This window comes from Bufo gargarizans, chromosome 9 (genome assembly GCF_014858855.1).
Source record: "Bufo gargarizans isolate SCDJY-AF-19 chromosome 9, ASM1485885v1, whole genome shotgun sequence".
NCBI classification, from domain to species: Eukaryota; Metazoa; Chordata; class Amphibia; order Anura; family Bufonidae; genus Bufo; species Bufo gargarizans.
The window spans coordinates 61,266,951-61,294,885 of NC_058088.1; the positions used below are offsets into that span (position 1 = coordinate 61,266,951).

The 27,935-nt window shown below is 45.8% G+C and overlaps 1 protein-coding gene across 1 annotated transcript; it reads left to right on the top strand.

Moving 5' to 3' along the window:
* The first annotated feature begins 227 nt into the window (after positions 1-227).
* LOC122919375 lies at positions 228-27,790 on the top strand. Its single transcript, XM_044268367.1, has 6 exons — positions 228-606; positions 8,197-8,336; positions 15,772-15,902; positions 18,880-19,006; positions 24,549-24,662; positions 27,538-27,790. The coding sequence occupies exons 1-6, from the start codon at positions 345-347 to the stop codon at positions 27,673-27,675; spliced, it is 912 nt and encodes a 303-aa protein (XP_044124302.1). The 5' UTR covers positions 228-344; the 3' UTR covers positions 27,676-27,790.
* Positions 27,791-27,935: the final 145 nt, after the last annotated feature.

The following is a 27,935-nucleotide window of genomic DNA, read 5'->3' on the forward strand; positions in this document are numbered from 1 at the left end:
AGCACTGTCAGTATGGAGCTCTACATAAAACCCGGCTATAAAATATTACGGTGAATCGATTAATAAAATAAAACCTAGCAATTTGCAGCTGAGGAGTGTGGGTCCATAGAGAGAGAATGCATTTCTGCATATCCAGTACGTCTCCATCCTGGGAGGTAATGATGTTAATTGGTCGGGTTGCTAGGTGGCAGTGCTGCTTTTGTGAGAATGTGAGAAAACAGCTTTCCTCCACGGAGAGGCAAAGAGCGGCAGGGGGAGCGCAGAAAATGGAGGGAGAGGGAGAAGGCTGAAGACAGTGTGAGCTTCGCTGCACGCTGTTAATAATACCAGCTAAACCAGGGCGAATGAGGACGTTTTTGGGGTCACACAGGACCCCGCACAAAAATACAAACTCATTTCTCAGACACGCCATGGCATCCTCCCTCGATGCAGGGACGATGGAAAGGAGAGACGTGAAAGAGGAAAAGGATCTAGAGACAGAGGAGAACTGGACAAAAACAGAGGAGTCTCCCGTCCTTTGGGGCGAATTTCAAGGGACACAGCAGACGGAGGGGGAAGACGAGGACGAGTGGTACCACAAGGGTCTGCATAGATGTCGGCCTGATGGTAAGCGCCAGTGTCTGTGTTTGTATCACTGCTGACGGGCATTGCATTGTCTTCATGCACACGTATATTAGACCTCTGTCACGTCCTCGCGTATCTGTCTTTTTACATAGGCACCAATATTCGATGCATTAATCTAAATCTTGTGAAGTATTCAGTAATCTGGGATTAGTGGTCGTGACCCTGCAGGAAACCCTATAACCCCCCCTCCCTTTAACGTATATATGCAGATATACTGGTGCTAGGGCTACATCCACATGACAACATATGTGTGTGGCTGGTCGTGCTGCGTGTCGCTGGCGTCACTGTGTATTTACAAGAGTAAAGTATGTCCTATATACATCTATGGGAGAGGTGGAGAGGTCCACAGTGGGCAGAGGAATCGACAATCATGACCAAGTAATAAAAAAAAATGGAATGAAGAACCCCATCTCTTTAAATGGCACTTTGGTATTCTGGACACTGTAATCTTTCTTCATATACCCCGTGTCTACATATGGTGGGATGATCCTTACTTTGGGCTTTCTATCGTAATATGTCAGTAAAACATATCAAAATATAACTTAAAGGGGTTGTCCAAGTGTTTAATACTTATGACCTATTCTCAGGATTGGTCAACAGTATATGATCGGTGGGGGTCCGATACTCCACCGACTCCGGCAAGCACCAGGACCTCTTCCCAGGCCAGTGATGTCACGTGACTTAGGCGCAGCTAAGCCCCATTCAAGTGGATGGTTCTGAGCTGCAATACCAAGCACAGCCACTATGCAATGGGTGGCGCTGTGCTTGGTGTGCCGCAAGGAAGCCGAGCCTCCGCCTGATCACATACTGATCATGAAGATAGGTTAACAGCAGGAATGAGCGAATCGACTTCGGATGAAACATCCAAAGTCGATTTGCATAAAACTTCGTCTGAATACTGTACGGAGCGAGTGCTTAGAATGTATTGGCTGAGATGAGCCGAAGTTATTACTTCGCGAAGTCTCGCAAGACTTTGGGTTATAACTTCCAAAATTAATTTCTACTGTTAAAAACCTTTTCCGGGTTCGGTTCCAAGATACCACTCGGTAAATCATCCAATAGGAAGTAGCCCCTTAGGGTAAGTTATTGCCGCCAAAGTCAATTCAAAGTCTGGTTGTCGTCTGCTAGACCTTTTGGGGACAATTTTTGTATAAGATCATGGACCATAATGTCCCACTGATAAATTTCTCTCATATGGCCACCCAAAATGTCACCTTACAGGTTTCCTAGTGTTAGGTAATAGACCTTAAAGGGGCTGTTCAGCCATAACAACTTATCACCTATGAACAAGATAGGTGATCAGATTCTGAAAGGGGGTGGTTTAGCCATAGGGAACCTCCATGATTGCCTCGTGATTGTGGGGCATTCGATATTGAATATGTATCCTGTAGATTTATGATAAGCAGGGTTGCCAACCGTCCAGAAATTCCTGGACAGTCCGTAAAAATAGGGGAATTTTTCCAGTGTCCATGAAGAAAATTACATGTCCATAATTTTTGGGAGGTTGGTGGTACTTGAGCAGGTCACTTTGAATGTAATTAATTTATTTTAGACTTCACGGTAAACGCTTGTAATGTGTTTAGTGTGTTTGGTCTATAGACATGTATTACTTATAATCTTTATATTTCATTATATTTTTCCAATTTGTCCTGTAAAAAGCGTTTACTGTCCGTGTTTTCTTTATTAAATTGTCCAGAAAAAATAAAAATTTAGTCTGGCAATCCTGATAAGTGGTTATTGTAGGATAGTTCTACCTTTGCAACAGATCTGATTTCCATCAGTGACTGTGAGCCAAACCAGGTGCGGTTCAAAAACACAGAGCAGGAGCAGATCTTTCCCTAGGCCTCATGCACACGACAGTATTTTTTCACTGTCCGCAAAACGGGGTTCCGTTGGTCCGTGATCCGTGACCGTTTTTTGGTCCGTGGGTCTTCCTTGATTTTTGGAGGATCCACGGACATGAAAAAAAAGTCGTTTTGGTGTCCGCCTGGCCGTGCGGAGCCAAACGGATCCGTCCTGAATTACAATGCAAGTCAATGGGGACTGATCCGTTTGACGTTGACACAATATGGTGCCATTTCAAACGGATCCGTCCCCATTGACTTTCAATGTAAAGTCTGGAGTTCTTTTATACAATCGGATTGGAGTTTTCTCCAGTCCGATGGTATATTTTAACTTGAAGCGTCCCCATCACCATGGGAACGCCTCTATGTTAGAATATACTGTCGGATCTGAGTTTTCACTTCGTGAAAACTCAGCTATGAAAAAGCTTTTATGCAGACGGATCTTCGTATCCGTCTGTATGAAAGTAACCTACGGCCACGGATCACGGACACGGATGCCAATCTTGTGTGCATCCGTGTTCTTTCACGGACCCATTGACTTGAATGGGTCCGTGAACCGTTGTCCGTCAAAAAAATAGGACAGGTCATATTTTTTTGACAGACAGGATACACGGATCACGGTCTTGGCTGCAAAACGGTGCATTTTCCGATTTTTTCCACAGGACCCATTGAAAGTCAATGTGTCCGCGAAAAAAAACTGAAAACGGCACAACGGCCACAGATGCAAACAACGGTCGTGTGCATGAGGCCTTACCCTGGGTTCAGATCTGAGCGTTCTGAAACGAGCACTCTGTTTGCGCGATTGTACGGGCGTTTACAATCACGCATACAGAGACAAGCGAACGCCCATTGTCGCGCGTTCCCGAAAGTCTATGTACAGGAACGCGCAACAAACGCCCAAAAAAAAGCTCAAGAACTTGTTTGAGTGTCGGGCGTTTTACAGCGCGATCGTACGCGCTGTAAAACGCCCAGGTGAGAACCATTTCCATAGGGAAGCATTGGTTTCTCCTTGTTGAGCATTTTACAGCGCGTAGGAACGCGCTGTAAAACGCTCAGGTGTGAACTTAGGGTTAGGCCTCATGCATACAACCGTATGTATTTTGCGGTCCGCAAAAAACTGATCCACAAAAAATACAGATGATGCATTCCGTATTTCGAAGGACGGAACAGCTGGTCCCTAATAGAACAGTCCTTTCCTTGTTCGTAATGTGGACAATAATAGGACGTTTTATTTTTTTGCGGAACGGAAATACGGACATACGGAAACGGAATGCACACAGAGTAAGGCTACATGCACACGACCGTATGTCTTTTGCGGTCCGCAAATTGCGAATCCGCAAAATAAACGGATGACGTTCCGTATGGCAGCTGTTTTTTTTTTTTTTTTGCGGATCCATTGTAATAATGCCTATCCTTGTCCGCAAACGAGAAAAAAATAGGATATGCACTATTTTTTTTGCGGAGCAACGGAACGGACATACTGATGCAGACAGCACATGGTGTGCTGTCCGTGTTTTTTGCGGACCCATTGAAATGAATGGGTCCTGCATCCTATCCGCAAAAAAAACAGATCAGACACAGGAAAATTCCGTTTTTTTTGGCGGAACCATTGAAATAAATGGTTCCGTATACAGTCCTCCAAAAAACTAGAACTAACACGGAAAGAATATACGATCATGTGCATGAGGCCTTAGGCTATGTCTACACGACTACATTTGTCGCGCGACATTTTGTTGCACTAATGTCGCGCGACAATTTTTAAAATAGCAGTCTATGGTGTCGCACTGCAACATGTAACATACTGCGACGCAACAGTCGCAAAAAATCCATTTGAGATGGATTTTCTGCGACTGTCGCGTCGCAGTCGCAGCATGTTGCATGTTGCAGTGCGACACTATAGACTGCTATTATAAAAATTGTTGCGCGACATTAGTGCAACAAAATGTCGTGCGACAAATAGTCGTCGTGTAGACCTAGCCTAAGACCTCATCTCGGTGTAGCCGCCACTCTTAGTTTTGGCTCACAATTACTAATAGAAATCACTATGAATGACATGTGAAAGCGGCCTCAGGCGTTTTTCAGCACTTTTTTGTGTTTAGTGGCGATTTTTACAGTGTTTTTTTAAGTCAAAACTCCAGTGCCAGATGGAAGGTCTACGGGAAATATCAAAAACGCAGAGCACACGAGTTTTTGTTCTTTTTTGCTTCTTTTCAAAAACTCCTAATGTTGGAGCACTTGGTGTTTTTTTTTTTTCAGGTGTTTTCACGTCACCTTCTCTTAAGGGGAAAAACACCACGAAAATACTGGCGGTAAGGGGGACATTTACACACTAGGGGAGATTTACTAACATTCTTATGCCAGTTTTCGTCAGAAAAAAAGTCACAAGACCCTGAGTCTTCACACCGCTCTCACCACTTGGGAGTGGCATAGGTTTAGGAGGGGGGGGGGGGCGCCCGGTAAATTTACTAATATTTAACAGGCCTCTTCATAAATGATGCGACTCCTCCTGCAGCAGAGGGTGGAATCAAAGACCGGCGTAAAATGTCAGTCTTTACACTTATGATTTCCATGGTTACGACCACCCTGCAATCCAGCAAAATACACGGCCGAGCATGTACCAGTATGTGTTTATAAGGGCTCATGCACACGGCCGTAGTTTCTATCCGCATACATTCTGCATTTTTTGCGGATCGGATGTGGACCCATTCTTTTAAATAGGGCCGCAAGAGATGCGGGTAGCACGCCGTGGGCTGTCTGCAGCCGCACATCAGTTCCGCGACCCCGAAAAAAAATAGAACGTGTCCTATTCATGTCCGTTTTGTGGACAAGGATAGGACAGATGTCCAGAAGTTAAAAATGGCGTCATGCACCCAGCCAGGATCCGTGTTTTGCAGATACGCATTTTGCAGGACTTACGGCCATGTACATGAGCCCTTATGGGGAGAAGGCTAATGCCAGACTCCTCTGCCTCTGCTTATCTCCTGGGAGAACAAAACTATCAGCACTGAGATTCAAGGCACCCGATCCTTCTCTCCGCCAACATTCTCTGTTGGGAGAGAGTTGTGAGCTCCTCATACACATTAGGTTAATGGCGGGCCCTTACGTGGTGAGAGCCCCAGCTACCCGCCTCTCTGTTGTGGTCCCCGGCTGTGAACTTCCAATTAGGTCGAGTGCAGTGCTGCAGCCAATGACTGGCCTCAGCAGTAACATGTCTCCAAGTGGCACGGGACCCAGCAGTGATGTGACGCTTGGAGACGTGTCAATACTTGAGGCCAGTGATCGGCTGTAGCGGTGCACAGCGAGGTGAAAAAAAACAAAAAACATTTAATGGGATTGTCTAAAATAACTTTTTTATTTTATTTTTGTAATTTTTTAAAAATCAATTACTGTGACATCCCTGGGTGAGTGTAATCCAGCAGCATTTAGGCCTCTTTCACACTACAGTATTTTGCGTTCCGTATACGGTCCGTTTTTTGCGGTCCGTATACGGTCCGTATACGGAACCATTCATTTCAATGGTTCCGCAAAAAAACGGAATGTGTTCCGTATGCATTCCGTTTCCGTATTTCCGTTTTTCCGTTCCGTTGAAAAGATAGAACATGTCCTATATTTGGCCGCAAATCACAGTCCGTGGCTCCATTCAAGTCAATGGGTCCGCAAAAAAAAACGGAACACATACGGAAATGCATCCGTATGTCTTCCGTATCCGTTCCGTTTTTTGCGGAACCATCTATTGAAAATGTTATGCCCAGCCCAATTTTTAATATGAAATTACTGTATACTGTATTTGCCATACGGAAAAACGGAACGGAACAACGGAACGGAAACGGAACCACAACGGAAGCAAAAAACGGAACAACGGATCCGTGAAAAACGGAACGCAAAACACTGAATTCAACATACTGTAGTGTGAAAGAGGCCTTAATCTGTACATCATCCCCCTCCGTGCCGCTGTCCAGAGAATGTGCTATTATGTTTGCGCCCATAGGGTACATCCACACACGGCAGAAACATTGCTGATTTGCAGACGTTTTCTACAACAAAACCCACAACTAACTTGAACCAAGGTGCGGATTTTAAATCTGCAGAGTGTCAATTTATGTTGCGAATTTCTGCAGAGGATTTCACCCTTTGCAATGCATAAGATGATATCTGCGCCAAATCCACAGCTTTCTCATACAGCTCCTCTGCAAATTTAGTATAGCTTGACTTCCCCAGACACCTGTTGGCATTATGCTGTATGTCCCACGTATGGTGGTTCTGTCCACTTATTCACCCATACTGGTAAACAGTCGAGTCCACCTGCAGAAACATTACGGCTCCAGACACAGCTGCATTCAAAACAGCCATTAAAAAACGGATACACTGTCAGTTTTTCATGGCCATTTTGAATCTGTGGACATCCATTTTCTGGCTGTCAATCCATTTTTAATGGCTTTTTTGCATCCATTTTGCAGCTATTTTTAATGGCCATTAAAAGCGGATGAAGTTCTGTCACCGCCAGATCTCTGAGAAGCTCTGACAGACGTTCTTCAGTACCTCTTGCTTGAGGTTCTTTTGTTTTGGTTTCGTACTGTCATCTCGTTTCCCTCTTTCAGCTGTTATCTAGTTGCACTGATTGCTTCCCTTTATATCCCCTCCCATACTGCATCACTTTGCGGTTTATACAACTTCCTGGATTGTGCTCACTGCTAGATGCTGCAACTGCTGGTTCCTCAAATAAGTCTGTTCCTTTATTTGTGTTTTCCTGTTGGCTTGATCCTAGGTGACCCTGACTCCCTCCGTATTAAGTGTAGGGAGCCGGTGGTCGTGCCCCCTCACTATTATAGGGTTTTCAGGTGTCACACAGTCTAGGTACGAGGGCATGCAATTATCTATCATAAAGATCTTTGCATGGGCTGAGCAGTCAGGGAGAGCTGTAGGGCTTTTATAGGGCTCACCCTTATGTTCCTTAGTTTGGGATCAAGTCAGTCGGATCTTTATTTGTGTCTTCTAGTTTTCTGCAACACCATCTGTGACAAGTTCATTGTTTTTTTTTTTTAAACCCAACCCCTGCAGTGCCCTCAGTATACATCATGCCCCTATAGTGTACACTTGACATCCAATGGTCCCCCAATAGAGCCCCAGTATATATAAAAGCTCACACATAGTGCCCCAGTATTTATAATGGCCTCACCTATACCTCTAGTGGTGCAGACAGATCCATTAATAAAAATAAATTACTGTACCTCATCCACTTGTTCGTGAGGGAACACTTGCTCTGCACTGGAGGCACTGGGACCTGACGCTCTCAGCGTTGTGACATCACAATCAGGTCCTGTTGCCTCCAATATGATTTAAGTGTTCCCTCAAGTGCAAATGGATGAGGTTTTTACGTTTATTTTTATTTTAAACTCTGAAAGGCCCTTTATTTACGGTACATAGCGTATCTGTTTTTAATGGCTGTTGACGGGTGCACTCCAGTCAAATAGCTGTTAAAAACGTGCCCATTGATTTCGATGGGGTCGGTTTGACCAAAAATAGGATATGCCTTTTATTTTGATGGAGGCTATTCACTGGCCATTAAAAAAAATGGCCATGTCAATAGTCAACCAAAGCCTATAGGGCTATCTTGTGAAGGTAGCCTTAGGATTGTCAGTGCTCTGCTCTGTTTCCGTAGAACAGGAATATGTGGAACGGTACCAATGCTGGTAATAAAACGTTTTTTGTTTTTTTTCTCCATTTATAGACACCTGGGTGGCCTTCAGAGATGCAGAAGGTGAGGAACCCCGGACAGATGATCAGGAGGGGCACACAACACGACAGGACGGGCGCTGGTGGTGCGAAGACAGTACAACGTTGTGTACGAGGGAGCACTCTACAGACAAAGTGAGCCTGGAAAAGAGTAATTATCACTAGTCTGATCCATTGTTTCATGCTTGGCCGATAGAGAACTCTCTAGGACAGAGAAGTGGTGGGAAAAGGTGAATGACCATAACGACTTCCATCATATGTGAGAGCAATGAGCATAGCTGAACCCTTAGACTAGGGCAGGGATGGCCAACCTGAGGCTCTCCAACTGTTGTAAAACTACAACTCCCACCATGTCCTGCTATAGGCTGATACCTGTAGGCAGTGTGGGCATGCTGGGAGAGCTGAAGAGCCTCAGGTTGGCCATTCCTGGACTAGGGCTACTTGGCGATCTTGGACGCAACAAATGTCGCATGTTTACCACAATCACAACCCCGGCCATGTTTTTCTTATCCTGGACACCCCTTTATCCTGTAACGCCTAATGTACATAGTACTTTAAGATTCCTTGAGGCTGGATGAGTTTCATTGACGCGTCAGGCATAGAAGAACGTAATCGATAAGAATTCAATAGCCTTTCACACTTGTACTGTAAACCTCTTCCCATCACACCAGTAGTGTACCCCCATAAGGGAAGACCATGCCGCCGTAATGAGGCCCAAAAGGTGGGGCTGTCATACTTCACCTCCCAAAGTCTGTCATTTGGTGAGGGGTGTTTTGATATTTGGCCGAAACAGACGTTAAATGCCCAGGAGGACTAGTCAGTTGACCTCTGACTTGGCAGTGCCTATTGTAGTCTGGTGGACTGTGATGGTTGCGGCTGCAGGTGCCATCAACCAATGGTTGCATGTTAAGGTGAAAATGATTATGTACACTTCCGCCTACACACATCTGTATGCACAAACACACCTACATTTTCACACACATTCCCCCTGGAGGGCATATATCAGGTATCGTTATCCATTCTTGCCAAGAACAAGACATGGAGCCAAAAGCCCCAATGCTAAATCTGTAACTGGCCTCCTCTACCTACCAGATCCCATTTATAAGGCCTCTTGCACATTTTTTTTTCTGTTTACGTTCCGTTTTTTGTGTTCCGTGTACAGACCGTATATGGAACCATTCATTTCAATGGATCCGCAAAAAAAGGAAGGTATTCCATATGCCTTCCGTTTCCGTATTTCCGTTTTTCCGTTCTGTTCAAAGATAGAACATGTCCTATTATTGTCCGCATAACAGACAAGGATAGTACTGTTCTATCAGGGGCCAGCTGTTCTGTTCTGCAAAAAACGGAATGCCCATGGACGTCATCCGCATTTTTTGCGGATCACAAAATACTGAAAAAGCCATATGGTCCTGTGCAAGAGGCCTAATACTGGTGTCTTCTTCTGTGGCAGAGGAGCTTTTGGCCCCCTCAGGCACTAGGATCTGGGTGTGACTATTGCCCCTGCACCCTCTTTAGCTACTTCCTGAGTAAAAACCGAAACTAGGCTTATTTAGATGACATGGGCAGCGTAATACTAAATGACCCCCTATGTATTTCTGATTTGAAGTGACAGCTTATCTGGATTGCCTTTAGGGGAGAACACCGCTCTCATTTTTATCATGCAGACATACAAAGTCTGCAAGGGTACGACTGCACGGCGCAGTCGTGTTGCGGTTGCGACACGGCTGCGCTGCGGTCGTGTACAGACCACAGCTGTCTCTTGTCAAAGGTCCCTTTACACGGAGACGGGGACGATCTTACAGCAGAATGTCGGGAGGAGCATTTACATGCAGCGATCTCCTCCACAGTATGGGAAGGAGCGATCACTAACGCTATCGCCTTTCCTCATAAGGACTCGTTGCTTGCCGGCAGGAGATCGTGTTTACACGGCATGATCTGCTGCCGGCAAACAATAATTTTTGAGTGCGCACAAACGATCGGATTACCCGATGAACGAGCGCAGTCTCATTAGTTTAAGGCTACTTTCACATCTGCGTTTTTGCTGGATCCGTCACGAGGACGTTAAAACTCGAAACAAAAAAAAGTTTATTTATAATCGATGTTAAAAAACACTTCAACTCGTCATATATATTGATTAACTATGGGTCAAATAAATAGTTTGTGTATTTCACTAATGACTGCCTAGGCGTAGCGCTAGTTAAACACTAGAAGGCCAACTATGCGTATGCCAGTCACGTGAATACAGTTGTATGATTGAACCCAGATTCCAGAGGTTTAAACCAGGTGTTCAGTAAATCCCATTGGGCAATATGTGGCATATGGTATGTATTGTGCCACTATATCATAGATGCCCAATAAGTGAGCACAGTAATGTGATTAGACCTCAATACCCGAGGCTGGCGCCCAGGTGATATAAAAATCACATTGGGCAGTAGGTGACATACAGTCTGTATTATGCCCTTAAAACATAGATGGCCAATAGGATCAAACCTCTGGACACAGACAAGGTACCCAGTGCTAGGCACAGTGACCGCGCCACTCTTGCCACTGGATAAACAATTGTCACCCACAAGATGGCCGTGCACTTTGCCATCCACTGGGGACAAAATGCATGGTGCCTCACGCAAGCCAGTACGAAAAACAACTGATATGGCTCATAAACAGCCAAACATCAGCACAGACTGGCAGGAGTGTTTGACATAAGAGGCTCAACGCGTTTCTGTGCGCACAATTAGCGCACCTCCACAGGAGCATATAGCACCAAAAACTAAAGCCTGCCTAAGCCGCACTTCTCTAGTTTGAGAAACGGCGTACTAGTGTGGCACTAGTGTAAGCCACGGCCCTGTGATAGCCGCGTGTGTGCCGTGATTTATAGGGCAGACACCCCGCCCCGAAGGCGTGCCTCCGCTCATTCAGCCAATCCGGCGAGAGACATAGCTCTAGCATCGCCGGTCAGCTGATGAGCAGGAGGAGCGAGATAACCCCCGGGGGAGGCGCATCAGTGCTGCAGGTACTAAGGGGGTTCATACGGCGACCCTGAAGCAAGAAATACATTTGTAAAACAAGAAAGGGTGACCCCAGGTGTATAGACAGAATTAAAAAGATTAATTAAATAGCCTCTTGATATTAATGCGCATACTCATGTCCGCGCATAGTATGCAGAAACTCCGACACAATGACAGATATCCGTCAATATACAAGATGGGGGGGGCTACTAAGAGGTACTTTACTATACTTTAAAAAAGGGGCAGACGCATAGCCCCATCAGTCAACCACTCAGAGCACAAAAACTGCCCCACATTTGCATAGATGATTTTATAAGTGTGGGCACATCCAGATGTAATTGCCCACATCCTCTGTATAGTTACCCTCCAGATATATAAAGTAACAGCCAATTCCAAAAGAAAAAGGCCCCCTGGACACGAATGAACCTAGATACGGGGGAAATAGAACCCATATCTAGGCTAGCACTGCGGACAGAACAGACTAAATGGGGTTGTCATAAGTCCACACCACGTGGGGCAGTTTTTGTGCTCTGAGTGGTTGACTGATGGGGCTATGCGCCTGCCCCTATTTTAAAGTATTGTAAAGTACCTCTTAGTAGCCCCCCCCCTCTTGTATATTGACCAAAGGACTGTTTGAAGGTGTTGACCAAAGGACTGTTTGAAGATGTTGGCCAAAGGACTGTTTGAAGGTGTTGGCCAAAGGACTGTTTGAAGGTGTTGGCCGAAGGACTCTTTGAAGGTGTTGGCCAAAGGACTCTTTGAAGATGTTGGCCAAAGGACTGTTTAAAGGTGTAAGGGCACCTTAAAGGGGTTTTCCCAAGCGTCTTGTTTAGTAATGACCTATCGTTAGTATCTTATTGGTGGGTCTCTGACACCCCAGACCCCTGCCGATCAGCTGTTTAAGAAGGCACCGGCTCTCGCAGTAGTGCCATGGCCTTCTCCGGGACGTGTGACATCAAATTCATCGGTGCCATGGCCTAGGCGCAGCTCAGACCCATTAAAGTGAATGGAGGTGAGCGCGATCCCGAGCATAGCCACTATACAATGTACGGCACTGAGCTTGCTGAGCTGAGAGAAGGCAGCTGCACTCAAACAGCTGATCGCCGGTGGTCCCAGGTGTCGTACCCCTACCAATCAGATACTGATGACCTATCCAGAGAATAGGTCATCCGTAAAAAAACGCTTGGAAAACTCCTTTAAGATTTCTCCACAGCTGTCCCTGACAGATACTTTCTTGACCGGCTTTATGCGTTTTGCAGAACATGATTTCGGTAATGGGTTAGCTTTTTGCACACAACGCTTGTGGAGGCAGGACAGTAACGTACCGGGCAAGTGACCGTACATTGGTGATATTACAGTGAACATAGGCCCTATTACAGTAAGTGGATGTCATCTGGTATGTCTATGAGACCCACGGAGGTAGCCAAATGCTGTACGCGTTGTGAATGGAGGTAGCGCTTATGCTCAACCACTGCATCATTCGAATGGAGGACTTAGTAGCATGATAATGGTATAGCAGGCAGCGGAGAGGGCGACAGGACGGGCTGCCATTAGAATGCCACTGTGGCAGCCATTAGCATGTAGTTGGATAGGTAACGTGAGACTGGTTGTAGTCTGGTGACACGGATAATCAATTGGCAGTTGTTTTGCAGTAGAAAGCAAAATGGGGGTCATTTATGAACAGGTATACACCGCTTTTTGGCGTATATCTATCGCTGACTGCAGCACAAAGGTTATTTGCGCTGCAGTCTGCAACTTTTTCCCCTTTTCCGCCGCTCATGCCAGGTCTAAAAAAGGGGGTGTGATGTGGGCGGGGAAAAGGGCGGGCGGTCAGGGCCGTCTCATTTATCTCTTTCTACGCCTATTTTATGGTCCATTCACACGTCCGTAGTTCTGGGTCCGCATCAGTTCTGCAATTTTGCGGAATGGGTGCAGACCTATTCATTTCAATGGGGCTGCAAAAGATGTGAACAGCACTCCATGTGCTGTCCGCATCCGTAGTTCCGTTCCGCAGCCCCGCAAAAAAGAGAGAGCATGTCCTATTCATGACTGCGGACAAGAATAGGCATTTCTATCATAGGGCTGGCCATGTGCGGTCGGCAAAATGCGCATAGCACACGGCCCGTATTCGTGTTTTGCGGATCTGCAATTTGCGGAACATAAAAGGGGAGCAAGCGAGCTGGCAGGGGCGGATTGGCCATAGACCTTACAGGGAAATTTCCCGGTGGACCGATGCCCAGGGGGCCGTCTTTGCCCTCCTCACAACCCGCCATTGGAAGTTTTTGGGGATGTATTTTGTGCTGCTGGCAGTATTTTATGATGGACTGTGGTATTTGGCTCTGTTGGGTGGTATAATGTGCCACAATCTGGTATTGCAGGCTCTGCCTTCCATCAATTTGGACCCAACTACAAGACGGGTCCACTTTTGGTATTTTTTCCAGGGCCACTTCAAGTTCCCAGTCCGCCCCTGCGTAGAAAATAAACACCTGCCTGTCTGGGCTCTACCTAATACACGTGTTGTCTCTACCTCACTTATAGAGTGCCGTTCACACACTGGATTAGATCCGGCTTCCTCAGCCATATACGGTCCAGCAACCTCCAGGCTGTGACCACACCAGCACCCTTGGGGGGAGATCGTCCAGAAGTTCTCCCGACTCTGACCATGCGACCGTCTTTCCGTAGGCGTCGCTGGGCCCCCCAAACTTCAGGCTTTACAAATCCTCATGGCCCCTGAGCCCACCTGGCTGAGACCACACAGAGCATCTCAGGCTTCCTCAGTTTTTCTCCCCCTAAGGGCTCATGCACACGACCATATGTGTTTTGCAGTCCACAAAAAATGGATCCTCCAAAAAATACGGATGACGTCCGTGTGCATTCCTTTTTTTGCGGAACAGAACAGCTGGCCCCTTATAGAACAGTCCTATCCTTCTCCGTAATGCGGACAATAATAGGATATGTTCTATTTTTTTGCGGAACAGAAATACGGACATACGGAAACGGAATGCACACAGAGTAACTTCAGTTTTTTTTGCGGACCCATTGAAATAAATGGTTATGCACACAGTCTGCAAAAAAACGGAACAGACACGGAAAGAAAATACGTTCGTGTGCATGAGCCCTAAGTCATACACAGAGGGTTGTTCTATCCCTCCTTGATGACAGCAGCAGGCCTCACCTGCGATCATCTCTGGCAAAAGACGATACATGTAGTGGAAGGGTGCGGACTGGCAGATCCCACTACCAAACCTATCCCCCAGTCCACATGAAATCCAGCCCAGAACAACATCTAGACCAGGGATCAGCAACCTTCGGCACTCCAGCTGCTGTGAAACTACAACTCCCAGCATGCAACCATGCTCAACTGTTCTTCTAACTCCCATATAAGTGAATGAAGCATTCTGGGAGTTGTAGTTTCTGAACAGCTGGAGGTTGCTGATCTCTGATCTAGACAAAACTGTCTCAACAAACGGAAACCACTGCATCTTTCTGGATTTCAGTTATGCTGAGGCATCTGGGTGGGATATACAGGCCTCCCAGCACCTATACTGTACACATCACCACAACAAGGGTAAAGTCCGCCTAAGTTATGTCGAGGCCGGCACCTCTACTCTACATAACTTAGGCGGATGAACCGCCAGCGCAGGAGGGACGAAGACCAGCATCTAAATTGCCGATCTTCATAAATGTCCCCCAATGTTGCTGACTGTGTGGCTTCCAGATCGCTGGAGACGCCAAGGTCATGCATGGAGCCTAGCTATTTTGCTGAGCACTGGAAAAAGGGATAACAAGGAGACTGGGAATGCAGCCCATAAGCAAGTGTTTCATATTGGTATAATGTATACAGTTTTTCTACTGGGTTTGCTGCGCCATTGTGTTTACATGGCTTCTTAAAGAGGACCTGACCCCTCTCCTGACATTAACTACTTGCATCCCCCATGTAATAAACAAATTCTGGAGCATCTATTCTTATGACTCCATGAAGTGCCATTCCTTTATTATTCCTGCTAGAAGTTATGAATGAGTCTCTAGCAGTTTGCACTCAGAGTCCAGCTGGGTGTTACTAGTTCGGGGGGTGTCGCTGCACAGTCTGATACTGTCCAATCAGTGTTGCCATTGTTAGACTGTGCAGGGACACCCCCCCAACTGATAAGACACCCATCTGGACCTTCATGGTAAACTGCTGGTAATTCATTAATAAGTTCTAGCGAGAATAACAAAGGAATGGGAGATCATTGGGTCATAGGAATAGATGCTTCAGAATTGTTATTACATGGGGAATGCAAGTAGGTAATAAAACAGACATGTCAGGAGAGGTGAGGGTCCTCTTTAAGATGGCCTTACACACTAGATGAATGTCGGACAAACCCGCCCCATTTCCTCCAGACATGTACAGCGTCCTCTCTGTTCTCCCACAAAAGCAGATGAGGGGGAAATGGGGGAAAAATGAGACCCTTTATTTTAATGTCATACAACCCCTTTAAGAGCACCGTTTCCAAGTCTCTTATCTCCACTTTAAGGCTTACAATGTAATTGTACTTTCCTGTCTTGGCTTCATTCTTCAGAGCAGTCTGGAACATGTATTTGAAAACTGCTTTCCTCCAATGTCACATCCACTTGTAGAAGAAGAAATTCAGCCGCTGGAATCATTACTACATGATGTTAAACCTCAAGGTCATAAACAGCCATGGAGAAGGTAGGAGCTGTATCTGGACAGTAGCGCTTGGATACATACAGACACTGTTTAGTTTTCAGGACGTGTTGGTTCTCACAATGGAGGTTTGTGGTGTAAGGAGCTAATAGAAGCTGTGTCCCCTCTCCTGACATGTAATAACTACTTGCATCTCCCATGTAATACACAGTTCTGGAGTATCCATTCTTATGACGCTATGTTGGACCATTCCTTAAATATTCCTGCTAGAAGTTATGAATGAATTACTAGCATTTTGCAATATAGGTCCAGATGGGTGTTACCAGTTGAGCGTGTGTTCCTACACAGTCTGACGCTATCCAATCAGTGTTGTCAGTGTTACACTGTGCAGGGGCACACCCCCAGCTGGTAATACCCATCTGGACCTTCATTGCAAACTGCTAGCAAATCACACATAACTTCTAGCAGGAATAATAAAGGAATGGCTCGACACAGAGTCGTAACAATAGATTCTCGAGAATTGTCATTTAATGGGGAATGCAAGTAGTTACTAAAATGTACATGTCAGGAGAGGTGACAGGTCCTCTTTTTAAATTTAAAATCCCTGGAAATCTAGTGTGGTTTACATCTAGTGGTTTACAGAACTTCATATTCCCTGTTATTATTCAGTCATAAAACATCTGTCCTCCTGCAGCCACCACTAGGGGGAGCTGCCTGCATAGGGATGTATACAGCTCCAACTAAGTTAAATACTAAGGGGGTCATTTATTAGGCCCCTTTCACACGGGCGAGTATTCCGTGCAGATGCGATGCGTGAGTTGAATGCATTGCACCCGCACTGAATCCGGACCCATTGATTTCTGTGGGGCTGTTCACATGAGCGGTGATTTTCACGCATCACTAATGCGTTGAGTGAAAATCGCAGCATGCTCTATATTGTCCGATTTTCACGCGACGCAGGCCCCATAGAAGTGGTTATAAGGGAAAATAATAGCATTCTGAATACAGACTGCATAGTAAAACAGCGCTAGAGGGGTTAAAAAAATAACTAATAATTTAACTCACCTTAGTCCACTTGATCGCGAAGCCCGGCATCTCCTTGTGTCTCCTTTGTTGAATAGGACCTGTGGTGAGCATTAAATACAGGTAAAGAACCTTTGATGACGTCACTCAGGTCATCACATGGTACGTCACATGATCTTTTACCATGGTGATTTACCATGGTAAAAGACCATGTGATGACCTGAGTGACGTCATCAAAGGTCCTTAACCTCTATTTAATGCTCACCACAGGTCCTATTCAACAAAGGAGACACAAGGAGATGCCGGGCTTCGCGATCAAGTGGACTAAGGTGAGTTAAATTATTTGTTATTTTTTTAACCCCTCCAGCGCTGTTTTACTATGCATTCTGTATTCAGAATGCTATTATTTTCCCTTATAACCATGTTATAAGGGAAAATAATACAATCTACAGAACACTGATCCCAAACCCGAACTTCTGTGAAGAAGTTCCGGTACCAAACATGCACGATTTTTCTCACGCGAGTGCAAAACGCATGCCAATGTTTTGCACTCGCGCTGAAAAATCACGCATTTTCCCGCAACGCACCCGCCTCTTATCCTGGCCAAAAATAAGACGCCCGTGTGAAAGAGGCCTTATTGTTTTTACTCCACTTTTTGGCATACTTTTCCCTCCCTGCTCACGACACTTTTCCAAGGTGGCAGAAAAGGGGGACGTGGGGTGAGCGGGGAAGACGGTGGGCTGGCCGGCTCGTCTCATTCATCATTTTCCATGCAAGTTTATGGCGTGGAAAATGGTGTTAAACTACACCAGCAAGGGAGCTTTAGTTTAAACCATGTTGCACGGCCAGCACCAAGCTGCCAGCAGAGGGGGATTAAGACCGGCGTCTAAATCCCTGGTCTTAATACATGGCACCCTAAGTATGTTTCCAGGGTACTTTCCTTATTGCTGATAAGAAGTAAGAAAGTTAGCAATAATTTTTAGTTTTTTTTTATATCCCCATGATTTTTATTGCACCAGAAAAAAACTCCTTTGCCTGCCCTTGCAGTGTCAGACAGACCATAAATACAGCCCTAGCTGCTGTTTTATGCAGGTAGCTTCCTCATGGAAAGTAGGCCCTTTTTTAGTGGCATGATCCAGCACCTGGATGGCCGACTCCGTTGTGATTTTTTTTTTATGACACTCTTTCCTATTTGTAGACCTTGCATGACATATACCATAAATATATATATATATATATATATATATATATATATACAGTATATATATATATATATATATATATATATTATATTAGTCCAGAAAAATGAGCTGAAACGTTGCACCGCACGGGTGAGGAGTTATTTTCATATAACCTATTGGAGTGCCGTTCATTTTTCTGGACTATAATTAGGGTAAGAAGCCTATTCCCTTAAGGACGTGCACCCAGACTTGCTTATTAGCCAGTGCCGCCATTTTTTGTTGATATAGATATATATATCATTTGTGACACAGTGAGAGGTTTGGTCTGGCAAAACAGGTATTTTCCTCCCAGCATGTGCTGCTGGGCTAATTTACAGCCAGGTGAGGTCAAATACCGGTCCTGAATTTAAGTGCCGGTCCGGGTTTTGGCAGCACCTGGCTGTCCTTAAATAGGCAGCTGGGCTCAGAAGCCAGGTCTCTGTTTTGGGATCTGGGAGCCTTGTGTCTGGATAAAGGCTTGCTACCTGTTTCGCGTGAAAACACGTTGCTGCTGCTATCAGAAAGGACTCTTTGAGGCAGAATTGCCGCATGGTGTGGATTACCACCAACACCACAAGGTGACTTTTTGTTTGAATATGACTGCTTGTTTTGTCACTTGCCTAAAGTGTGAATAAAACACTGAACTGTTTGATCCAAAGAACTTGTTGTTGCCTCTATACTGCGTCCGCTAATCCTGTCTACCGGAGCGAAACCCCACAATATATATATATATATATATATATATATATATCCTTATATGCCTTATTTTATTATTACAGATCCACAGACTATCTACAGAGAGCCACATCTGAACACACAAGACATCCTGATCTTCTCTACAAGTGGGAAGGATCACAGCTACACAGCACCTACCTCTCATCTCTCCATATCAACCCCAATGACAAGGTTAGACTGCTGTTATCTTCTGTGGCTTGTGATCCTGTTGATTGTATACAAAAATATGGCACTTCCCTCTTACATGGGCCAACGCTGAGCAGCAAACAAGTGCTGATTGGTGATATACAAACCGATCACCGCTTTTTAAAAGGGCTTTTAGGGCTCATGCACATGACTGTATTTCCTTTCCGTGTCCGTTGTGGTTTTTTTGCGGACCGTACACGGAACCATTCATTTCAATGGGTCTGCAAAAAAAAAAAAAGAAGTTACTCCGTGTGCATTCTGTTTCCGTATGTCGTGTGCATGAGGCCTTATGTGAAAGGGCCAAGGATTATTATTATTGCGATCATTCACCCCCTTTCTCTTTGCATACTGTCTGGAACACATCCTCTGGTTATACATAGCGGTGTGGCGAAGACAAATAAGTATTCTGGGTGCTGCATGAAAGATGAGATTTGTAAATTATTGGCAAAAAGATGTAGATTGTAACATTTATTACATCTCTGCCGGGTATCAGAACCCACAGCCTTCTGCATTGAAGGCAAAGAATCTAACCACTGAGCCATAGAGCTCAATACTAGCGAATGGAAGATTTTTTTTGTGGCTAAAAACGTCAGTAGTATTTTTCCCATGTATTATATATTCAGATGCACAATGTACTTTAATCTACAGATATCTCTATATGTACCAGGACATTGTATGGGCATTTTTTTTCTATATATACCAGGACATTTTATATTTTTTAGCAATTACAAACAAAATGTCCATTATAGAAGTAGATGAATTAAAATAATGTAGGCGCTGTTTCCATCAAACGACAGAAATAAACGTCACCTGATGTACCGCACTATAAGGCCTCATGTACATGACATATCTGTTTTGTGGTCCGCAAACCGAGGATCCGCAGGACACGCATACTGTCCATGTGCAATCTGCATTTTTTATGTGGACCCATTCAATGAGTTCAGTGGGTCCGTAGACCGCAATTTGCTTGGCAGAATAATCTCTAATTTGCAGAATTACTGGAGAGAACATAGACGGTATCCGCATTTGGCCTCATGCACACGACCGTTGTGTGCATCCGTGGCCGTTATGCCGGTTTCATTTTTTTTTTCGGGGACCCATTGACTTTCAATGGGCCCGTGGAAAAATCTGAAAATGCACCGTTTGGCAGCCGCATCCGTGATTCGTGTTTTCTGGCCGTGAAAAAAATACTGTCCTATTTTTTTCACGGCCAACGGTTCACGGACCCATTCAAGTCAATGGGTCCGTTAAAAATCACGGATGCACACAAGATTGTCATCCGCGTCCGTGATCCGTGTCTGTGATCAGTGTCCGTTTTTTCCTATCATTTCAATGGCAAACTTGACTTAGATTTCGTTTTCATTTTTCATGTCCGTGGATCCTCCAAAAAACAAGGAAGACCCACGGATGAAAAAACTGTCACGGATCACGGACCTACGGACCCCGTTTTTGCGGACCTTAAAAAAAAACGGTCATGTGCATGAGGCCTTTTGCTGATGTTTTTAGCCATAGAAAATCTTCAATTTGCTAGTATTGGTCCCTATAGCTCAGTGGTTAAAGACTTTGCCCTCATTGCAGCAGGTTGTGGGTTTGATATCCAGCGGAGACAATATAAAATAAAAGTAGGGGTATCCCCAGGAATACCTCGCCTTTAGGGTCATAGCACTGACTCTATGGACACAGAGCAGAGACTCCTAAGCCATATGTGGAGAAAGAGCTGGGACTCCCAAGCAGAAAAAATATGGGCTGGTACAAAAAATAAAATAAAAAAATACTGGTACTGACAGTCTGAGCATCCTGGTTAGGCTGGTGGCAACCTCAACTGTGTCTGGAATTGCAGCCTGATAAGGGACAATCTCATATGACTCCTTTCAGTCTTCTTTACTTTATTGTTCCCACATTTATTTTGTTAAAGGGGTTGACCAGGTTCAGAGCTGAACCCGGACATACCCTTATTTTCACCCAGGCAGCCCCCCTGATGTTAGCATCTAGGCATCTCATGCTTCGATGTGCTCCCTTGCCCTGCGCTAGATCACACAGGGTACAGGCTCTTTTGTTTACAATAACACACTGCCGGGCGGAGGCTCCCGTGGGCATGGGCCTGTTTTAGCGCTGCTCTAGCCACTTTACTGGCTAGGGCAGCACTAAAGCCTGCCCATCAGAGCCGGTGATGTCACCAGGCTTCCTGCGGGCCCCATGGAGAGCCCCGGTACGTCACCAGAACTCCTGAAAATGCCTTTGCCCTGTGCAATTTAGCGCAGGGCAAAGGAGAGCATCGGATCATGAACTGCTCCGATGCTCAAGACAGGGGGGGCTGCCGGGGTTAAAATGGAGGTATGTCCAGGTTCAGCTCCCTTTAAGTTATTCTTCAGCCAGAGACTGAAAAGTGGAGATTTTAATGTCCTCTTTTCAGGGGGATTCTCAGTTTTGAAGATTGCAGAATAGGGATGGTGGCAAGGATGGACAAGATGGGCACCACATGAGAGAGCTCTGGTTATTAATGGGTATTCCAGCTGATAAGATTTATTTATCGTAGATAGGTGGGACCAGTGGGCGCGCCCACTGATTGGTAGAACCAGGGGATCAGTGCCCCGTCCCTGTTGAGAAATCCAAACTCACCTTGTCCTCACTGCTCAGTTCCAGCTCTCTGGCTGTCTTCAATGGACTAGCCATCAGGGGAGTAGCTATAGGGGGTGCAGAGGTATCAGTCGCTACCAGGCCCAGAAGCCTGAGGGGTCCAAAGACCTTTGTGCCTCATAAGAAGACACCGGTATTATAGAAAGTGCAGTGCATGCTGGTCAAGTTATAGCTCTGGCTGGAGGGAAGGGGTTAGGTCAAGAATTGGGCATGGAGGGGGTGCCATTTAAAGTTTTGCCTCAGGCAGCATGAAGGCTATGTGCTTCCTGGTCACAAAGCACTGAGGGAAGGGGGGGGGGGCCCAAGCTGAACTCTTGCACCACGGCCCATGAGCTACTCCCCTGCTTCCCATCTGTCAACTTCCAGCACGGGCAGGGTCACGTGTGCTGCTGAAGTCAATAATTGGCCTCAGCGGTGATGTGTCCACAAGCGGCATATCACTGCTGGGTCATATACTACTTGTGGACATATCGCCGATGAGTAGGGTTGCCACCTTTCCCAACAAAAAATACATGGCAAGTTAAGCCACACCCCAAAGGGGGTGTGGTTGTGGGGGCATGGCTCAACACGGGGTGTGAATTCGCTGTTATACTGTGGCTCCCCAGGAATATTAAAGCCCCCATTAGCGCCCCCAGTAATAGTAATGCACCCAGTAAGAGTAATGCCCCTATTAGTGACCCCCAGTTAGAGTAATGTGGCCCTCATCCTCCGGGAACTGTCACTCGGGGCCAGCCCACTGACTGTAGAGTGTTGTGTGAGAGTCCGGCAGCTTTCCTGGGCCGGTAACAGAGATCGGGGAAGAGGGGAGGTGATGGCAAAGGAGCGCAGCAGAAGAGCCAGGGACAGGAGGAGCGCAGGCCCGCGGCTAGTCTCATTGTTATCCGGCCTGATCTGGGAGTGAGAGCGACTCGGTCCCGACGCGGCCGCCATGCTGTGGGGCGAGGGTTTGCTGCTCCTTCAGCAGAGTCTTCATGCTCCTGCTCCTGACCACCCGCAGCCCTCAGCTCTCCGGCTTCCAATCCATCCTGTCTGGTGGCCTTGTCCTCCGGAGTGCCGGCCGCTCACTGCCAGCTGTCAGGACCGTGAGCGAGCAAGTCAGACAGACTGCACTGCAGTTTGAAATGAATCCTGTGCCCGGGTCTGAGAAAGGCTTGTACCCGGGCACAGGATTACAAACCCGGACTGTCCGGGTCATTCCCGTACGGGTGGCAACCCTACAGCTGACGTCAGTCATTGGCTGCAGACGTGTACGTGATCGCATCCATCTGGAAGTTGATGTACGGGACTGGAAGTTGACAGGCGGGGATCGCAAGTGCACTAAAGATAGTCTGGAAGCCAGGGAGGTGAAATTGAGTGGTGAGGCCCTGCTGGGGTGGAGGCATATTACAAAAAAAAAAAAACATCAACCCCTTTTACTTTCTACTATCAGAAGTGTGAGACCACTGGTAGAGAAAACTTGAGAAATTTCTAAGCAAAATTGAGTGTTTAATGTTTAGCTTTCGAACAAGACGCATTTGACCGTGTAGAGAACTGAAGACAACATTAATGTAACTGTGTGGGCATATTGATACCTCATATATATACATGAATCAGGTTTGTACTAAAATAGAATATCAAAAGTTCAAGATTATCAGTGACTAAAGCAATAGAAAAAAATTCACACGACACTGACATCACCAATTGTATGGATATCTATTAATAAAGAACATCTCCTCCAAGGCGTTACTCATCTGTTGAATGTATCTCTACAGAATAATTCCCCAAAGACCTACCGTATTTGTTCATCTAGTCACTGTTGGATGTCATACATGGAGACGAGGTTGTATAACTCCTCCAAAGATTTCCCCATCTGTTACACTGTGCGTACAATATTAGCTGATCTAGATAGTCTGCTAGGTTATACCATCTGGGTCTTTCACTGAGAAGAAATATTTTATATACATTTTATATGAGTACAGGTTTAGGATCCGTATTGGGGTGCAGTCTGTCCAGTGCAGGCCGGAATCAGGGCTGCAAGGCTGGATGGAGGCCTGGCATGACTGGGGCTTGGAGGGAGAGGATTCTGGGTTACAAAGGGTTAAGGAGGAAGGATAGTGACGGAAGGGATGGAGGTGTGGCTAAGGGGTTAAAAGGGTAGCAGGGGCGGGAAAAGGGGCCATTTTGTGAGGACGGCAGTGTGGCAGCAGCCCCCGCCCACCCCTTTTTTTGAAGTTATTTTGGCTGCTGTTTGCCTGGGTTAGGTTGGGGTCCTCGAGTGTCGCTTAGTGTTGGGGTTAGGCCGGGGGGGTGCGAGTGGATTACGGATGGTCCGGCAGTGATTGGAGGGTAAGCTTTGTCATAGCGGTCTGGGGCGGTGGGGGGTCCTTGGAGTTGGTGGTTATGGTGGCTCTGGCGTGGTGGAGAGGGAGCCAAAGGAGGCTCTGGACTCCCCAGGTACTGGTTTAAGGTGTGATATGGCGGATAGCGGCTAAAGTTGGTTGCCCTTGGTTACCGGTTCCTGCCTCTGAGCTGGCGTTTATGGGCTAGAGGTAATTTAACTGAGGGTGAGGCCAGTTATCCATCATTTATGGGGCTCCAAGGACCCTCCCCGTGTTGGCATTCATGGGTTCTTGGTAAGGTTTTAGGGCGGGGCCTTCAGGTGGGAAGGCCAAGGGTTAAGTTATGTATTTATGATATTTATTTGTATTTATGTTATTAATAAAAGGCTGCTGTGGCCATATAATCCACTTGCTGAGTCTGTCATTATTGGGAGGGGGAGTGGATTTTAAGAGGTAAGCGACTCGACAATACGCCAGTCAAGAAAAATGACTCTTGTTATAGTGGAGATGGTATATAATAGTAGAGATGATATACTGATATTCAAGCACTGTTCCTTTTTTCCTTTCTGCAGGGTCCACCACACAGAACCAAGTTTTTGGCATCTTCTCCAGTCCCTAAACAGAGGCCACAACCACACAAACTGAGCGCTGGGTTAGCAAGAGATCCAGAGCTTAAACTGATGAAGGTCAGAAACCACCTACATTCAATTCTCTCTGAAAATTGTGAAGTCAACAGACATGGACGTGTATGAGAGCATGAAGACTCTCAGGTTTTCACTATTTTTCCAGGATTTCACAGTGTTAGGGCTCATGCACATGAGTGCATAAGTTTTAAATGAAGATAAGGGAGAAAACTGTTGCTAGACACCTATGGTGGCGGAAAACAAAAGGATCGGGCTTTAAAATTCAAAGCTCCCTATCCTTTTCTCCCCTGACAGGCCCTCATGCAGAAAGCGGTGAGCTTGGCCAACAGTAGCTTAACATGTATGAGGCCCATAACTGGAACCCACTCAGTGCTAGCTATAAACTCCCACAACAAGCTGGAGGAGCATGTCGTGGGCAAACACCTGATAGAAGTCTATCTAGAACTTGTGTATTAAAGAGGGTCTTGAAGCACCTGTTATGGACAATACTTTTTTAGGATGTTTCTAGTAAAAAATTAGATCCCGACTTCATTATATTGTGTATGTAGTGAGTTTATGGTGGGCTTCTGCCTATACTGCATCGAGAGGGGACAAAGCAACAACCTGAGATGATGTTGAAATAGGAGGTTGAATTATTATTTAATCACCACCAATTTCCTACAGAAGTGTCGTCCCCTTGTCACTAAAGTCTTCAATGCCCTCCCATTCTTACCATGACTGCTGAAGGAGAGCAATGGGACCAGACCGGTCCATCAATCTCGTCACTCTGCATATGCGCCAATGTCCTATGCGGCCAAGTTCAGTGATGTGCGGGAAGTGCAGAAGGCTTTAAGGCCTATGATAATATAGAGTGTATACGTAGACCATAATTATTTGACCCAGTATAACGTCCAGGCCAATTATATGTAAAGATTGGGTCTCCAATAAATTGTTGGCAGCTAGTACAACACTGGGGGTGTGAAAGGCCAGGTATGAGACGTATTTCTTTGTATGGACATTTTTAGGGTAGGTTCAGACCAGGTAAATACCACTAGGAACCCTTCCTACATTTAAAAATTAACCTTTAATAAATTCTCATTAAAAATATAAAAAAAAATATCAAAAACAGGTTCAGACCAGGGGCAGACTGGGAACTTAAAGTGGCCTTGGAAAAAAATAAATAAATAAATGTGGCCCCACGTTATAGGCGGGTCCAAATTGACAGAAGGTGGAGCAACACAAGTAGGCGGCATCAGCAATACCATAGCGCAAAATACTGTCCCATCAGAACCGTATACCACAGTGTAGCACAATATATTGCCTTAAAAGTTGTCTCTCTCTGGTGGTCATCAATAGATGCCATCTTCTGTCCTCCTCCAGTTGTCTCTGATTAGGATTTGGAGCAGGGGGCTTAGGAGGTGAGATACGACCAAAGCAGTTGAATTCAGGAGGACATGTGCTATAGCTGGCCAAGTACATGAGTATATGATTCTCACTGATTAATTATCCCTGAGAGCTCATTATGTACCTGGGCGGCCAACTTGGGCATTGGCCCACCGGGAAATTTCCCTGTAAGGTCTATGGCCAATCCGCCCCTGGTTCAGACGGAGGATTTTGGGCACGAGTTTCAGCATGGATTTGGTGCCGAAAACCGGGCTCAATCTATGCTGAAACCTTGTTTTCAATGGGAGGCCTTGCCACAGTTCATGTGCCCGAGGGTTTTCAAGAACGTGCCAAGAATGTCCAGGTCCATTATTGTCGCAGTCACCGCGTGGACCCCTCACAAAGCCGCAGCAGGAGCTTTATTCAGTGGAGAGCGGATCTGCATGAAAACCCACAGAAGAAACCGCTGTACAATGCAGCAGTTTCTGCCGTAGGATGCGTGGAGGATTTTGTCACGTACAAAATCGCATCTCTATCTGAACCTACTCTTAGGGTATGTCCATTGGTCAGAAAAAATCCATTGCGGGTTTGCCACAGAATTTTCGCTGAAGTCCACATTTTATGTGCAACGGTAAAATCTGCGGTTTTAAATCCAGAGAAAGAATTGACATGCAGATTTACAATCCCATTTGTAAACATTTCATCCACTTTGCTGCTACTGTAATAAGCTTTGGATTTTCCATCCGTAAATCCAAATGGAAAATCCACAACATATCTGCTACTAGCATGACCACAGATAATCTTTATAAAATTCCATGGCAAATCCGCAATGGATTCTATGGAAAAACATAGAAACAGCACCACACCTGTCCATGGGTTGTGTCTGGTATTGCAGCTAAGGCTCCTTTCACACCTGCATTCAGGTGTCCGCTCGTGAGCTCCGTTTGAAGGGGCTCACAAGCGGCCCTGAACGCAGCCGTCTGGCCCTAATGCATTCTCAGTGGAGGCGGATGCACTGAGAATGCATCCGTCTGCCAGCGCTCAGCCTCCGCTCCGCTCAGTGAGCGGACACCTGAACGCTGCAAGCAGCGTTCGGGTGTCCGCCTGGCCGTGCGGAGGCGAGCGGATCCGTCCAGACTTATAATGGAAGTCAATGGGGACGGATCCGCTTGAAGATGACACCATATGGCTTAATCTTCAAGCGGATCCGTCCCCCATTGACTTTCAATGTAAAGTCTGAACGGATCCGCTCAGGCTACTTTCACACTAATTTTTCTAAGTTATAATGCAGACGGATCTGTTCTGAACGGATGCAAACGTCTGCATTATAGGAGCGGATCCGTCTGATGAAACATCAGACAGACCCGCTCCGAACGCTAGTGTGAAAGTAGCCTAAGCCTTAAGTGATGAAGCTGGGCTGTAATACCACATACAACCTGTGGACAGTTGTGGAGCTGTTTTGAAAAAAAACAAAAAACTGTTTAGTTATAAGGAGAACATCATATGAAAGACAGCAATTGTCACTACCTCGTCTGTTTTTCCCTTTTTCCTCCAGGTGGCCTCTGTGTCAGTCCATGTCACTGGCTTCAGTCCATCCCATCACCTGCAGTCCCTTTTCCAGCACTGGTCGCAGCCCAATAGGAAGACTAGACTGAAGGTTGCCTATGAATTTAACCGCAGTCTCCTCGTGTGACCATTCTCTGGGACTCACAATTCACAGTTTTGGTAATATTTGGTGGCAGAGCTGAGGATTTTTATGTCACAGAAAAGTATATTTTCTACAATAAAAGTTAATGATTAAAGAGTGATTTGTCGTCAGTACTGTATATTAATATGTATTTTTTGCTCATCTTATTTACGCCTTGTTTATATTGACTACTTTTGGTTAATTTTTTTTTCCCTTTACAATTAAATTCTGCTTACCAAAAGCAGCCACTAGGGGGAGCTGACTGG